Source organism: Colius striatus, chromosome 11 (genome assembly GCF_028858725.1).
Source record: "Colius striatus isolate bColStr4 chromosome 11, bColStr4.1.hap1, whole genome shotgun sequence".
Lineage (NCBI taxonomy): Eukaryota > Metazoa > Chordata > Aves > Coliiformes > Coliidae > Colius > Colius striatus.
Genome location: NC_084769.1, coordinates 2,226,591 through 2,239,579, shown reverse-complemented (window position 1 = coordinate 2,239,579; position 12,989 = coordinate 2,226,591). Strand labels below are relative to the sequence as shown.

General features: G+C 40.0%; 1 protein-coding gene across 1 annotated transcript in view; it reads right to left on the bottom strand.

Moving 5' to 3' along the window:
* The window catches only part of NEB (nebulin), a 138,406-nt gene that overhangs the window by 20,112 nt on the left and 105,305 nt on the right, over positions 1-12,989 (bottom strand). Inside the window, exons 118-132 of the mRNA XM_062005209.1 lie at positions 12,382-12,486; positions 11,643-11,747; positions 11,406-11,510; positions 10,723-10,827; positions 10,500-10,610; positions 9,883-9,993; positions 9,357-9,458; positions 9,121-9,219; positions 5,275-5,385; positions 5,025-5,129; positions 4,136-4,240; positions 2,739-2,843; positions 1,823-1,933; positions 1,221-1,331; positions 33-146 (exon numbers count right to left, since the gene is read on the bottom strand). Coding sequence (XP_061861193.1) covers positions 33-146; positions 1,221-1,331; positions 1,823-1,933; positions 2,739-2,843; positions 4,136-4,240; positions 5,025-5,129; positions 5,275-5,385; positions 9,121-9,219; positions 9,357-9,458; positions 9,883-9,993; positions 10,500-10,610; positions 10,723-10,827; positions 11,406-11,510; positions 11,643-11,747; positions 12,382-12,486 — 1,605 coding nt within the window. The remainder of the gene's footprint in view (positions 1-32; positions 147-1,220; positions 1,332-1,822; positions 1,934-2,738; positions 2,844-4,135; positions 4,241-5,024; positions 5,130-5,274; positions 5,386-9,120; positions 9,220-9,356; positions 9,459-9,882; positions 9,994-10,499; positions 10,611-10,722; positions 10,828-11,405; positions 11,511-11,642; positions 11,748-12,381; positions 12,487-12,989) is intronic.

The following is a 12,989-nucleotide window of genomic DNA, read 5'->3' as shown; positions in this document are numbered from 1 at the left end:
TCAGATGTGATACATGAGATATTCAAACAGACCTGGCTGGCAATGTCAGTGGCATTCTTTGCTCTCACAAAATCTGGTGTCTCCAAAGCCAGTTCTGTCAGACCTTTTCCTCTGATCTCTAAGTCCAAAGCTTTTTTGTACTCTTTCTGCAGGTGAAGACAGCAAATGAATTCAGCAACTTCAGATGGTCTCACAGCCACATCACAAAAGAGGAATTCTATTAATATCCACTCACAACTAAACACACAAAACATGCCATTAAAATGTCCTTTATGACTTAACCATCAAGAATAATGAGCCAGTAAATGGCCAGCAGTAAGTGGAGCACACTCAGGCCAGTTGGATTAAGGTCACTCTTCCTTGTCCCACCAGTAATCTCAAAGTTAAGTCCCTTTAGTGATCGGTGCAATTCAATAACTTGTTAAGAAGAGAAGCAACAGAGAACAAGCACTGCATGAAATGCATGTGGTAGTAAAGATTGGTCACTGACACTTCACACTGAGTGTGTCCAATAAAATACATGGTGTATTTGTCACATTTCACATTTGTCTGTGACAATTTGGGCCCTTTGGAAGGAATAGTCTCCCTGAGAACCCAGTGCAGCAGCAGCCACTCTCCCAAAGAGATCTTCCACTAAAAGATTTATCTTGTATAGATTGGTAAGGTTCCTTTCTCTCTATGCCAGCTCTGCTGAACTGATCTGAGTGTGTCTGTAACATTCAGGTAACTAAATATAGGCTCTTTGAATAAGTCTAAAACTCCGCACCACTAAGTACAAAAGGGTGTTGTTAGGAAGGATGCTCACCTTGAGAGTATTTTGCTTAAAAGCAATATCATAACTAAGCAATAAGTTGCTTTTTCCAGCTTTCAGCCTGACGATGTTCAGGCTCTTAAAACAGGAGCTGATCGTAGCCTATAAAAACAGAGGTGACACCTCTGATTCCCACGCTTGGCTCTGCTGCAGCACAGCCTTGGTTTGGCCACTATTGTTCACAACACTTCTGTCTGTTCCTGTCAGTAACTGCAAAGCCAGGAAACAGCTCCTTAAAAGTCCAGGCTCCCAGTTTTATCCCTTGTTACTCACACACATTCTTTTTTCCTCTCTACTCAAGAATTTCTGGGGAATGACCAAGTCCACGTGATGCTACACAGCCACAGGCAGTTACCAGTTGCAGGCTGTTACATCCATTCAGACATATCCCAAGCAGCTGTTGACATACCTCATTCAGGATCTGAGTTGCATTCTTTGCTCTCAACATCTCTGGCGTCTCCTCTAAAGCTGTTAGTCCTTTACCTTTGACACCTTCCTCCAGATCTTTCCTGTACTCTTTCTGCAGAAGAAAGAAAACACAAGCTGCAAAGCCAGACTGGAGGGAGAGTCCTGCACTCCACAGCTTTGGTGCAAAAAGAGAGAAAAAAACCCAAAGAAAAGGATTCCAAAAGCTCCAAAACCAACTTTGTTGTTTTAAAAAGCAAAACAACAAAGAATATTGCCTAGGGTTATATATAAGAACTACTGTAAGAGAATACAGGGTAGTAATTATTGCTCAAGATCCATTGCACAGACACACACACACGTTCACTCCGCTGTGGAACTGAGTTAGGCTGAGGAATGTCAGAAAGAGACACAGTGAATATGGACACAGTTAACAAACAACGAGATCAATGTCTGACACAAATCAGACCACAACACAGAATGTATGTAAACATGCTTAATGTAAATGGTTAGGAGAAAAGGGAGTGGTGAAGAGGAAATGCTGCTGAGAGTACTTAGTGGAATTATTGAACTCGGCAGAGGAAAGAAGCACAGAATAACTGCTACCTCGCTTGCTATTTTGGTTGCATATTTGACATGTAATAGGGATGGTGTAATCTCCAAGCCAGTAAGGTTTCTGCCCTTAATGGACTCTTCAAAGTCCTTCTTATATTCTTTCTAATGAGAGTAAGAAGAAAAAAAGCAAAAACAGCAAATATTTATCACATGATCACTTTTAATTACGTGGAAAGCTGCTGGGAGGGCGGAGCAGTGGTTTGGAATCAATGTCACAATGACAATCTGCTACAGCCAGTGCTGTGGGGACATAAAGCATCAAGTCCAGCTTCTACTAAAGCCCATGAAACAGCTCATCATTACTTGTAATAGAAACGTGACCTGATGCTTTCTGCTTCTTGGTATCTGCAGAGAAAACATTCAATGGAATCACTGAAACATACTGACTAATGGCCTCAGACAACTCTTTGTTTCCAGCTGTGACAGAACAAGACCATACTTCAGAGAAACAGAAGAGAACTGCTTGAGGAAATAGAATGACAGGTCAGTGAAGGACACTGTGACAGGAGACACAAACAGGAAATAAACGGCTTTCTCAAAGCTGGAGTCGGGAGGCGAGAGGAATAAGCAGGGTACTTTCTGTGGACTGTGATAACCAGCACACCTACTGTGCCTGTGTTGCAACAGTTTAAGTGAAATGCATTCCATGTTACATTTCTTCTAAAAGGAAGAAATTGGAGGACTTGCCTAAGCTTCCTTGAACTGACAGCTTCTTGGTGAAAAGCTGCAGGGAATACAGACTGAACCGTGACACAGGAGAAGCTTCGTGAGCTTTAAACGTCGCTTCTCACAATCAGTACAAAGAAATCTGAGACAGCTGTAACTTCTACCAGCATGCACAAGAATCATCTACATCCCTGTGAAAGCTTAACTACAAAAACCCACATGTTACTGATTTTACACGTACCTCGCTCTGCATGAGCTGAGATTCCTTTGCAGTAAGGTATGTCGGAGTTTCAAAGTCCAACATAGGTTTTCCTTTCTCCTTCTCATACTTTTCTTTGTATTTCACCTGACAAGAAAAGAAAAAGTGTCACCTTTGCTAAATAATCAAAGAACCAATCCATTGACTAGTATGTGCTTGCTTTGGTCAGCAGATCTGTGCTGAAAAATGGATGTCTGATACTGTTTATCTTCCTGAAATCCCCATTATTGGTCAAAAAATGTAGAATCAAAGGTCAGGCTCGTAGCAAAATGTGTGTGGCCTAAAGTTCTACTGAATCTGCACAGAATAGGCAGTGGCAGCTCAGATTCCCAGGATTTTCTGAGCACAAGAAGGAAGATGGGCAGACTTGAAGGCACTCAAGCTGCTCACAGTCCCAGCTGAGTTCAACCAGTTACACGTTAATGGGCTTCTGGAGTGTTAGCTGCAGGGCTTGAAAGGATGCAGTTTAGGAATACACTAAATAATTCTGTGTCCAGCAAGTAAAATGTCCACCAGGATGAAGACATTCTTGCTTCAAGTTACAGCATCCAGCCTTTAGCCCATTACTTTTCAGTCTGCTGCATGATGCATTGCTGTGTGGTATTGGCCCAGACAGACCCTCATCTCAAACTGGAGCAACAAACGGTGACTTCAACTACAAACTGATTAACAAGCTTTTTCTTGCAGCCCTTTGCTGTGTAACCTTTCTGCTCTTCCATGCCATGTAGTAAAACAATAACCCTATGGGTTCTAGCAGTAATTTCTCTTTCTCTTTACAGCCAATAAATACCTGCAATAGAATCTGGCATAGAGAAGGTTAGAGACCAAATCAGAGTAAGAACTTCTCTGGAAGGGTTCACCATTTGCTGCATTCCAGAGAGGAAAAATGTCAGACACATTGACTAGCAGCTGTAGGTATTGTTTTGGTTAAAGCAATTCTGGTTGAAGAAAAAGAAGGGAAGAGCTCTGCTTTGTATCACTTGAGGATAGAACGGGTAAAGCAGTTGAAAATATCCTGTCAGCTACAACCCTGATTCTTCCAGCTTCCAGTTTCTGTGATTACCAGGTCTTTTTTATTTTTCTAGAGAACAAATCACCCTGGTAAGTCTATTACACTGTGCAAAAGGATCTGTATACAACAGAGGTAAGGAACTTGGAGGTTGGCTCTGGAACAAAGAAATAACACAGTTGTTTTATACTTGTTCCAATCTCGCAAGTGTGCAGATGCTGCTGACTGTCTTGTTTGCTCAGGTGTGCAGTGTTTGTAAAGCAGATAGGCACAGAGATTGTTATATACTGGAGAATTTGCTAGGATGACTTTAGTGATGGAGCCTGGTACTCAGTGAGTGGGGTTAATGAGAAACACACGACCAACTTACGTGGCTCTGTAGTTCTGATGCCTCCCTTAGATGAACCTGTTCAAGATTATCTGGCACCACATGGTAGTGACCCTTACTCTTCTCATATTGCTTCTTGTACTGGTACTGAAGGGAAGGTGTCAAAAATCATCTCAATCATAAAAAAAAATATCCCTCAGCAAAATTCCTTGTTAGGTCCAATCAAAGCAACACTTCAATGGAACGTCAGAGAGAGATTAGAGATACCAAAAGCAAAACAAAACCAAGAAGTTGAACTGCCAGGATCAGCTCTCGTGGGGGTGAACAGTTAGCTTCTGTTTTTTGGAACAAAGATTTTCTTATCAAAACCAGGATTAAGAAAAAGGGAAAAGAAAAGATAGTGGATACATGGAAAGGCTGTACCAGGCAATAAGGATTTGTATCTTTTCTCAGTAAAATTATCAAGTATTTTGTTAGGCAGAATTCTGTACATCTAACAACAGGGGGGATGAGAAACATGGACATGAAATGGGGAGAAAAAAGAGAGACAAAAATAAAAGCTTCAAATATGGTAAGCAGTAAAGAAAAAAGTAAAAAAAAAGAAGAAAATGGTGTTTGTTAGTGTAATGCAACCAGTTAAAATGAAATAAAGAATCAATCCACCAAAAACTATTAGAGGATTTAAAATATTAGCAGTTTTGCAGCTAATAAAGATTCCACTTCCCAGAGGGCAAACGTGGCCAAGTTGCTAGTGAAATAATCAGTAGAAGTAATCATTAGAAAGTAGAGGAAGAGATCACTACCAGGTGATGTCCCATGAGCAACGGGAGAGGCAGCAGTTGTTAACAGGAACAGTTAGCAGGGATCAATTTGGAATGGAATCAATGAGAAAGGAAAACCAAATGGATCTGGGAGTGGTTAATGAGCTTACAGCACTGGCGAGCTGGCTTGTACTCAGCACATGGTTCATGATCAGCGATTCAGACATGTCTGTGACAGGCTTGTGAAGCTTCTTTAAGTCTGCCTTGTATTTCACCTGCAGGGGGGAAAGGACAAACACCATCAGAAAAGGGGACTGCTAATGGACCCCGTGATGCTGAGTGCATTCATAACATAAAGCAGGGCTTTTCAAAGACATTTGAAACATCATTTCTCTGAGGGAAAAGCATAAGCAAACATACCTCACTAGCCATGTTGTGAGCATCTTTCATGGTCTTGTAGATTTTAGCTTCCTTTAAATCATACTTTGGCTTTTTACCCAGCTCTTTGGAAAAGTTCTCCTTGTATTTCACCTAAAGGAAAAGACAATCAGGTATTACAACTGTTCTTGAGCACTCACTTGTCTGGCTTCAGGAGGCAAAGAGACCCTACTTTAAGATTGAAGGTAAGCAGAAGAACAAATATGCAGCAACTTGAAGGCATCCACTGGAACAAAGGCTATTTTAAAGATGACGTGGAAAGAAAACCTACATCTACATTTGCAATTTTCATTCAGTGCACAGGTTACATCTAACTCATTGCAAAAGGAACAGACATAGTCAACAGAATTACACTGACAAGGCACAGCTAAATTCTGACCCAGGCAGATGAGGGATATTTCACTTGATGGGAACTGTGCATGGATAAAACAGACTCTGTTTCACAAAGAGGCAAAAACCGACACAGGCACAAGCAGTATCTAGAAGCTCTTTTTACCTACTTACTGGAGAAATATGAGCTTTAAAATCTACCTCAAGATTTAAGAGCACTGAAGATGGCAATACACAAATACTTCTATATCTAGTTATACCTATATCATGTTCTGTATAAATCAGAGATGAAGAAGGATGCTGATGATCACAAACAGAAGAGTGGTATGATTAATTACTAGGAATGAGATTATGCAAGAGGTTCAGTAACACTTCCAAACCACTTGGGCACCACCAAGGTAAACCACAACGATGGAAGCCTTAGTAAGACCCAGACTGCAGACACAGAAACGTTGACAGGGATGAGAGTTTTGCTAATGACATAAATGAGGGTAAGTGCTTTGTCCACCATGACTTGTCCCATCCCCTGCTGCAGGTGAGGGACCTCATTATTTCTTGTAAACCTACAAAAGGGATGGTTCCATCAGGAATATTTGGGTTTTTTTTTTTTTGCTATCAGAGGCTCATAAAATTGTTTCAGAAGAGTTGATGAAGAGTGTAAGACAAGTATTAAGTTCTGGTTTATCTAAATGGATCCCATGTTTGTATGTCTGCTCATCACCAGTAAACAGCAGCACAAAAACTCTGAGCATCTGTCAGTAGCCTGGTCTGGAAACAAGTGAGGTAACATTTCTTTCTGTTTCCCAATCCACTTTTTCTTGGAGATATTAAATAAGCTAGCAATCAGCACCCCTGGAGTAAAGAACAGGAATGGAGGAACCACCATCAGTCCTTCTGAAAGAATTTGATCTTGTTCAGGACCAAGATAATACTTGCCAAAAGTACGTAAAAAAATAGAGGGCTGTGGCTGATGAGGAAAAAGGATTGATGGCTCTTCAGAAAAAACCAACATTTATGTGGAAATTGAAATGAAAGAAATGCTGAAGAGCTGGTAACTAAGTTGAGGAGCAGCTGACTCATGCTAGAGGGGGTTTTATGACAATTACAGCAATGTAAAGAGGTAATTTTATGTTAGTAAAAAATGAAAGATGATTGAAGGTAGAAACAAAGCACATTTTAGACTCTGAATTCATTGCCATGTTCTCGTCCATACAGAACCAAATGGTTCATGCTGGGTACCACTGTTACTCTTCTGCTGTGCAAAATATGCCAACATTGAGATGAAAGACACAGTGAAACAGGCAAATCCACAAATCACACTGCTGCTGTGAGAAAACAAGGAATACTAACATTTTTTACCATAAAGGAATCAGTGTTGGTTCTGACCTGGTAAAAATTAAAACCAAGCAGAAGCACACCAGGCTCTGTTAAGTTTTGCAAGCTATGCAACATATGATCAAGACAAGAGCATCATGCCAAAGAGTTCACTTGTTTAAAGCCAAGAAGAAATGTTACTGGAAGATCTATGCAAAACTGAGAGCAAGCATGCCAGACAGATGAAATTCGACTTCAAAAAGACAAGTGGATAAACAAAGTGGCCACCAGGCTTTATAAAGGAGACATTTATGAGAAGAAATGCCTAAGAGGAAACAAAAATAATATGATGCCAATTATTCTTTGCTCCCTTTACTATCTCCATGATACTTTTTCTCTCAGAACTAGAATCATCTCAAAACATGCTTATAAGACTAAGAGAGCTGGCTAGGACTGGAGCAGACAGCAAGGAAAAGAAGGATCTCATCGCTGAATGGCAATAAACATGCTGTCTTCTTTTTCTTGTAGCTCAGTCATTTAGTTTAAGAATCTTTGGTTCTATGGAAAAGATTGTTCTTCCTGACAAACACGATGACTGACGTTCAAACATGCAACAGGTACATGCAACAGTCACCAGTGGACGTGTAGAAACATAAGCTCCCTTTTCTTCATTTGGAAATACATGTGTAAAACTGAAACGGCACAGGTCTGGCTGCTACCACCTCCAAATGGGCTATGCAGCCATCCTTTGTCTGTTTTCCAAAGCTTTTGGGATGGCAAGAATGATAAGAAATGATGTGCCCTCGAATCACTACAGGGTAGATCTCTCAGAGGCTCTGCTGCAGACCCAGTCTCACACTCTGCTGCCATTCCAGCGCAGTGTGACCAGAACAGTTTAAACGAAGTTTAAATAGAAGTTTGTCATACACATGCATTTCCATTTTTCACACAGTTTCAGAAAGACCAGCTCAAGCTTCTATGCTTGGTTTTAGGGTTTTTTTTTGGGTGAAAACAGTGTGTTTTCACATGGCATGAGAGCATTGGAAATGTGCCTTATAAACGTCGGCATTTACAAAACCATTACGAAGAGCATCATAATGATTCAAGCTTCACGTGGTGTTTCTGAAACAAATCCCCCACCCACAGAATTCCCATGCACTGCCTCTCCCAAGGAAAAGAGGGCACATAGAGTAGACTCACAAGGTTTGCTATACACTCAACACTTTTGACACAGAAAGATCCAAGGCAACTGGTGCATCATAAACCTTTAACCAGCTTGGAATTCTAAGATAATATGCAAGCAAGAGATGGATGCATACAAATGTCATTACAAGACGTGTCACTTAAGATTATCTTACATGACTACTTAGCATATTAGCTTTCTTAAAGGTTCTCATCCATGGGGTATCATAAGATGCAGCTCCATGGCCTCTCATATGTCGTTTGAGGTATTCTGCCTACAAGGCGCAGCAAAAAAGCAAGATCAGAAATGCAAACAGTTACAGGATTAAAGCACAAAGTGGTGAGAGAGAAGCAAGTTGAACTGAGGTCCTGGCAGTAAAAATTGTCACAGAAAATAGCAAACATGTGCTTCAGGTTGATTGGAGAACAAGCCCAATGTCTAAAAGTAAACAAGCTGCTATTAATACAACATAGTGACTTCAAACCAGAAGATCCTTTTAAAGGCACAAAGTAGAAAGGAAGAGACTGAAAGAAACTGAATGTCCATCTCATAAAGCACAGATAATAAGAGTTAGGTTAAAAAGTGCTTCTTTTAAAGCCAACACCCTGTAAAGCTAAAAGGAACATGGCTAACACTTCAGCCTTGGTATTTAAAAGGTCTTATCACAGCATCATCCTGTCTCTCCATTATTGACATTTACAGTGTCAGTAACAAAAATCCCAACACAAGGTACTGCTAATTTTTGCTTTAACTTTTAAATATCTCTAGGAATAAGGGACTATTTTAAAGATGCACAGATGAGGTGCTGAGGGGTATGGTTTAGTCTTGTGATGAGCCTGGCAGTGTGAGGTTGGTGGTTGGACTCCAAGAACTTAAAGGTATTTTCCAACCATAATGATTCTCCGATTCTCATCTAGAAATAATTTGTTATAATATTAGTATTACTCTCTAAGTTGATATCACACCTCATTTCTCTCACTGCTTCAAGGTTTTATTATTACCTGGCTGGTCAGCTTGGACACTTCCTTTGCCAGTTCAATGTCTGGACGTCCCAGCATGGTTACACCAATGCCAGCTTCTCCACGCTTCTTGTATTCAATCTAACAGAGGAAAACAAGTATAGTTCAGTAGATATAGTAGATAGAGATGACATTCTCTTTTACTTACTTTACTGGCACTGTTTTTAATAGTAAAATTCCTGATAAAGAGTTATACACAAGAGTTAAAAGCCACTTACATCACTAATTAACTTGGCAGCCTGAGTTGCTTTCTTAATGTCTGGTCGATCTGCGATAGGTGTGTAGTGGAGCTTTGACTTGGCATCTTTCTTGTATTCAACCTAATCCATGACAACAGACAAAGGAAAGACAATTACTGAGGTTTGGTCATGAGGAATATACCTCATAAGGACAGAGCAACGTTGCAGGGAAAGTGCATGTTTGCCTTTTAAAACATAATTTCCTAAGCAATGGGTTTGGGAATGTGGCTTGGCAAGTTGTTTACAACGGAAGGAGTGAAAAGAAAATGAGATGTGGTTTACACTGGGTTACTTTCAACCCTACTGGAAAGATGATTTTCAAAGAGGTGCTTTGTATCAGTTCAGTTTTGCATTTGTAAACGTTTGCACCTTTGTCTTTCAGAATTAGACCTGAACATGGAGGGTGAGAGGAAATTCAGACATATATGAGCTTTCGGTTTTACCATCTGACTTTGAGTTTGCTTACGTGAGCTACTTAATTCACAAAAAGACAAGAGAAACTTACTGTACTCTGTTTTTTAGCCACTTCCATGGCATGTTTGACTTCAGGAGGCTCCAGCATGACTGAATAGTTAGACTTGCCTTTCTCCTTCACAAAGTTCTTTTTATAGTTTGTCTGTTAAGAGCAAAAAAAAGGTCCTCATGGGATTTTTTTACTGTCACGTGGAGGCAAATGCTACCAAAATTTGGAAAGAAGCTCAGTGAAACAGCTAAGATTTACAAATTGCAGTCTCCTCAGTGCCCAAATGTATGGATCCCCAGCTTGTTTGATGTAATTTACACTTTAAATTGCAAAAGTCTGCTATTTGGAGACAAGGATTTGTGTTAAAACTGGGTTCTGTGAAGCATAAAATACGAATTAAAGGCACCTGTTATTACTCCAGCTCATCACTTGTCTCCAGAGTATTTCAACAGATTCCCAATAACATGTGTTTAACCCTTAAAGTGTCATTTTTTCCCTCATTTAATTCCTCTAAAGGAATTAATCCTTTCAGAGTCCTTGGGCACTTTATCATGGGATGCTAAATGTGTTGCACGTATACCAAAACATGCAACGGTCCGATCAACTACGGGCAGCAGGTAATAACATCACCATAAATTGTCATCACACTAGTTACTTACCTCACTGACATTCTTGGTCACCTCTTTCACGTGAACAGTGTCTCGTGTCTCTGGCAGGGTTGTGTATGACCCATGTGGAAGCTGCTTCTTGCTGTGTTCTTTGTATTTGTTCTGAAAGCACAGAGATAGGTAAAAGATGGCAATGCAAGCCCCCCTCCTCCACCCTACACCCCAGGTTAAATGGATGTACTTAAAATGATCAGATAACTGTCTGATCTTTTACCTCAGACACAAGAGAGCTGACATTCTTAGCCAGGAGGATCTGAGGTGTATCTGGAACCACATGGTATGTTCCTCGAGCTTTGTTGTGCTTCTCTTTGTATTTTATCTAGAAAGAAGAAAGCACATAATCTTAAGCAGTGTGTATCTTTGCCTGTATCAGTTTGAAATGAAATGACTACAGTTGCGCCTGTTTATTAGTAAGTTTGTAGAGAATCCCAGATTTGGATGTTTTCTACGATAAATTCATTTCAGTCTCTATATTCCTATAGCTCTCACTTGGATATTTATGATTACACTGAATACCAAATATTCCTCTATTGTTTAACGATTACAGACACTTTGTGTCATGCACAAGTTACACTTGGCAGCTTTTTTTACTCTTCTCTCCAAGTATTTTCATTTCAGCAATGCAGACACATACCAAAGGTCTAGGATGTTCAGCCAACTTTGACTTTGAGAATGTATTTAATCCATGAACTAGGCCAGTGACATTTACAAGATCAAATTTATTCAGATGTTGCCAGTTTGTCAACGAAACAAACAAGGAAAATCAAAGAATGAAGTGAGACTGAGAACAGCTTTTCAAAGTTGTTCACTCTTAATCCAATCATATTTCCAATGAAGTAGTTTATGTGGTAAGTAAAGTCCCAGTAGAACAAAAAGAGGGAGTGTTCCAGAACTTACATCACTAGCCAAGATGGCATTATTTAAAGCCAAAACTGTGTTCTTATCATCCGTGACAGAGAGTTTGCAGCCCTTTAGGAATTCCCGGTCCAGTTTGTATTCATACTGTGGGAGGGGAAAAAAGGGAAAAGATAAAAGAAGAAAGTCTCAAATCTTCTACAATTTAAACAAATTTATCCTATTCTGAACATGAGGAAGGTGGGGGAAACAGCATTCAGCTTGCTCTGCCTTTCTTACATCGCTCTGTTGCAGAGATGACTTGGCAGCTTGAACAAAGTCAGGCCTGTCAGCGATCCAGTGCCAATGAGCCTTGGCTGCTTCGTATTTCTTCTTATAATCCAGCTGTTTGTAGTGAAACAAGGGAACAGGAAGTTAATGGGAAGTTGGCATTCATACAGATGCAAATCCTCTTTCTGTCTGTACCAATTAAAGAGAGAAGAGGTAAGAAAGTGTATGCACATCAAGACTAGAGCTTTCCTCTGAATCGTGTGCAATCCAGTGGGAGCCTTATTTACTCTAGTTTTTCCACTGCTAGGTAGAGAAAGGAACAGGAATGACTGAAAAGACGTCATGACTTTGAAGAAAGTGAGTGCTTTCAGTTCCTTGCTTATTCAAGGGGATGTTGAGCCATCAATAACAGAAAACACAGGAGAACTTGCCGTGAGTGCCTGAGTTGTCCACAAGAACATCATCACAGCGAGTTTCTGGGACAGTTACATCTCTGCCAGGAAAACAGAGGGGGACTAGAAGAACAGTAGATGTGTGACATATCTCAAGTGGCCTCAAGGACCACTTGCAAGAGTGAAATAAATTTGAGGTGAGTTAAATTATCTTCCATTCAATCAGCAGGAGAATGAGAAGGAATGTCCAAGCTAAAAATATTTCATGGGAACTGAAAAGAATTGCTCACGTTTTCCATTGCCAGTCCCAAAGAATATCCATAATAAAACCAAAGTATTACTAAAACTGAACTCACGTTGCTGTTTAGCTTGTAAGCATGCCTTGGAGTCTTAATATGAACTGATTCTGCTATGACATTGCAGCGAGATTTATTCCTCTCGTACAATTCTTTGTATTTCAGCTAAAGAAAGACAAACATAAGAAAACATTTACAAAGAGAAGATTATCAACAGGAAAAGCATCAAAATATAAAAAACACAGCTTCAAAGATTGCTCCTGTCATGATACAACCCTGACAGAAGGAAGAAAACTTATATCAGTACAACTTGGTATGTATCAGTTGCCTGAAAGAAGGGTCCTATTCATCAGCAGCTCTCATTGAACAGAAAATGTATCAGGTGTAACTCAGCACGGAGCACAGACTAAGATTTAAGCAAAGATACACATGAGCAGTAATTCTGACAGTTTCCAGGTTTTTCCCCCTAATAGAAACACCTTCTGGTAAGCACATTCAATGCTTTCTGACCAGTCCCTTGTAGCATCTCAAATTCAGCACTGTTTGGAACTGAAAAGAAATGTACTTCAGTTCACAGATTGCTTTTGTACAGTTGTGTTCCTTAAGGATCCACATTAGTATCTGGATAATATGATTCTTTTATCCTACTAGAATGACTCGTTATGTAG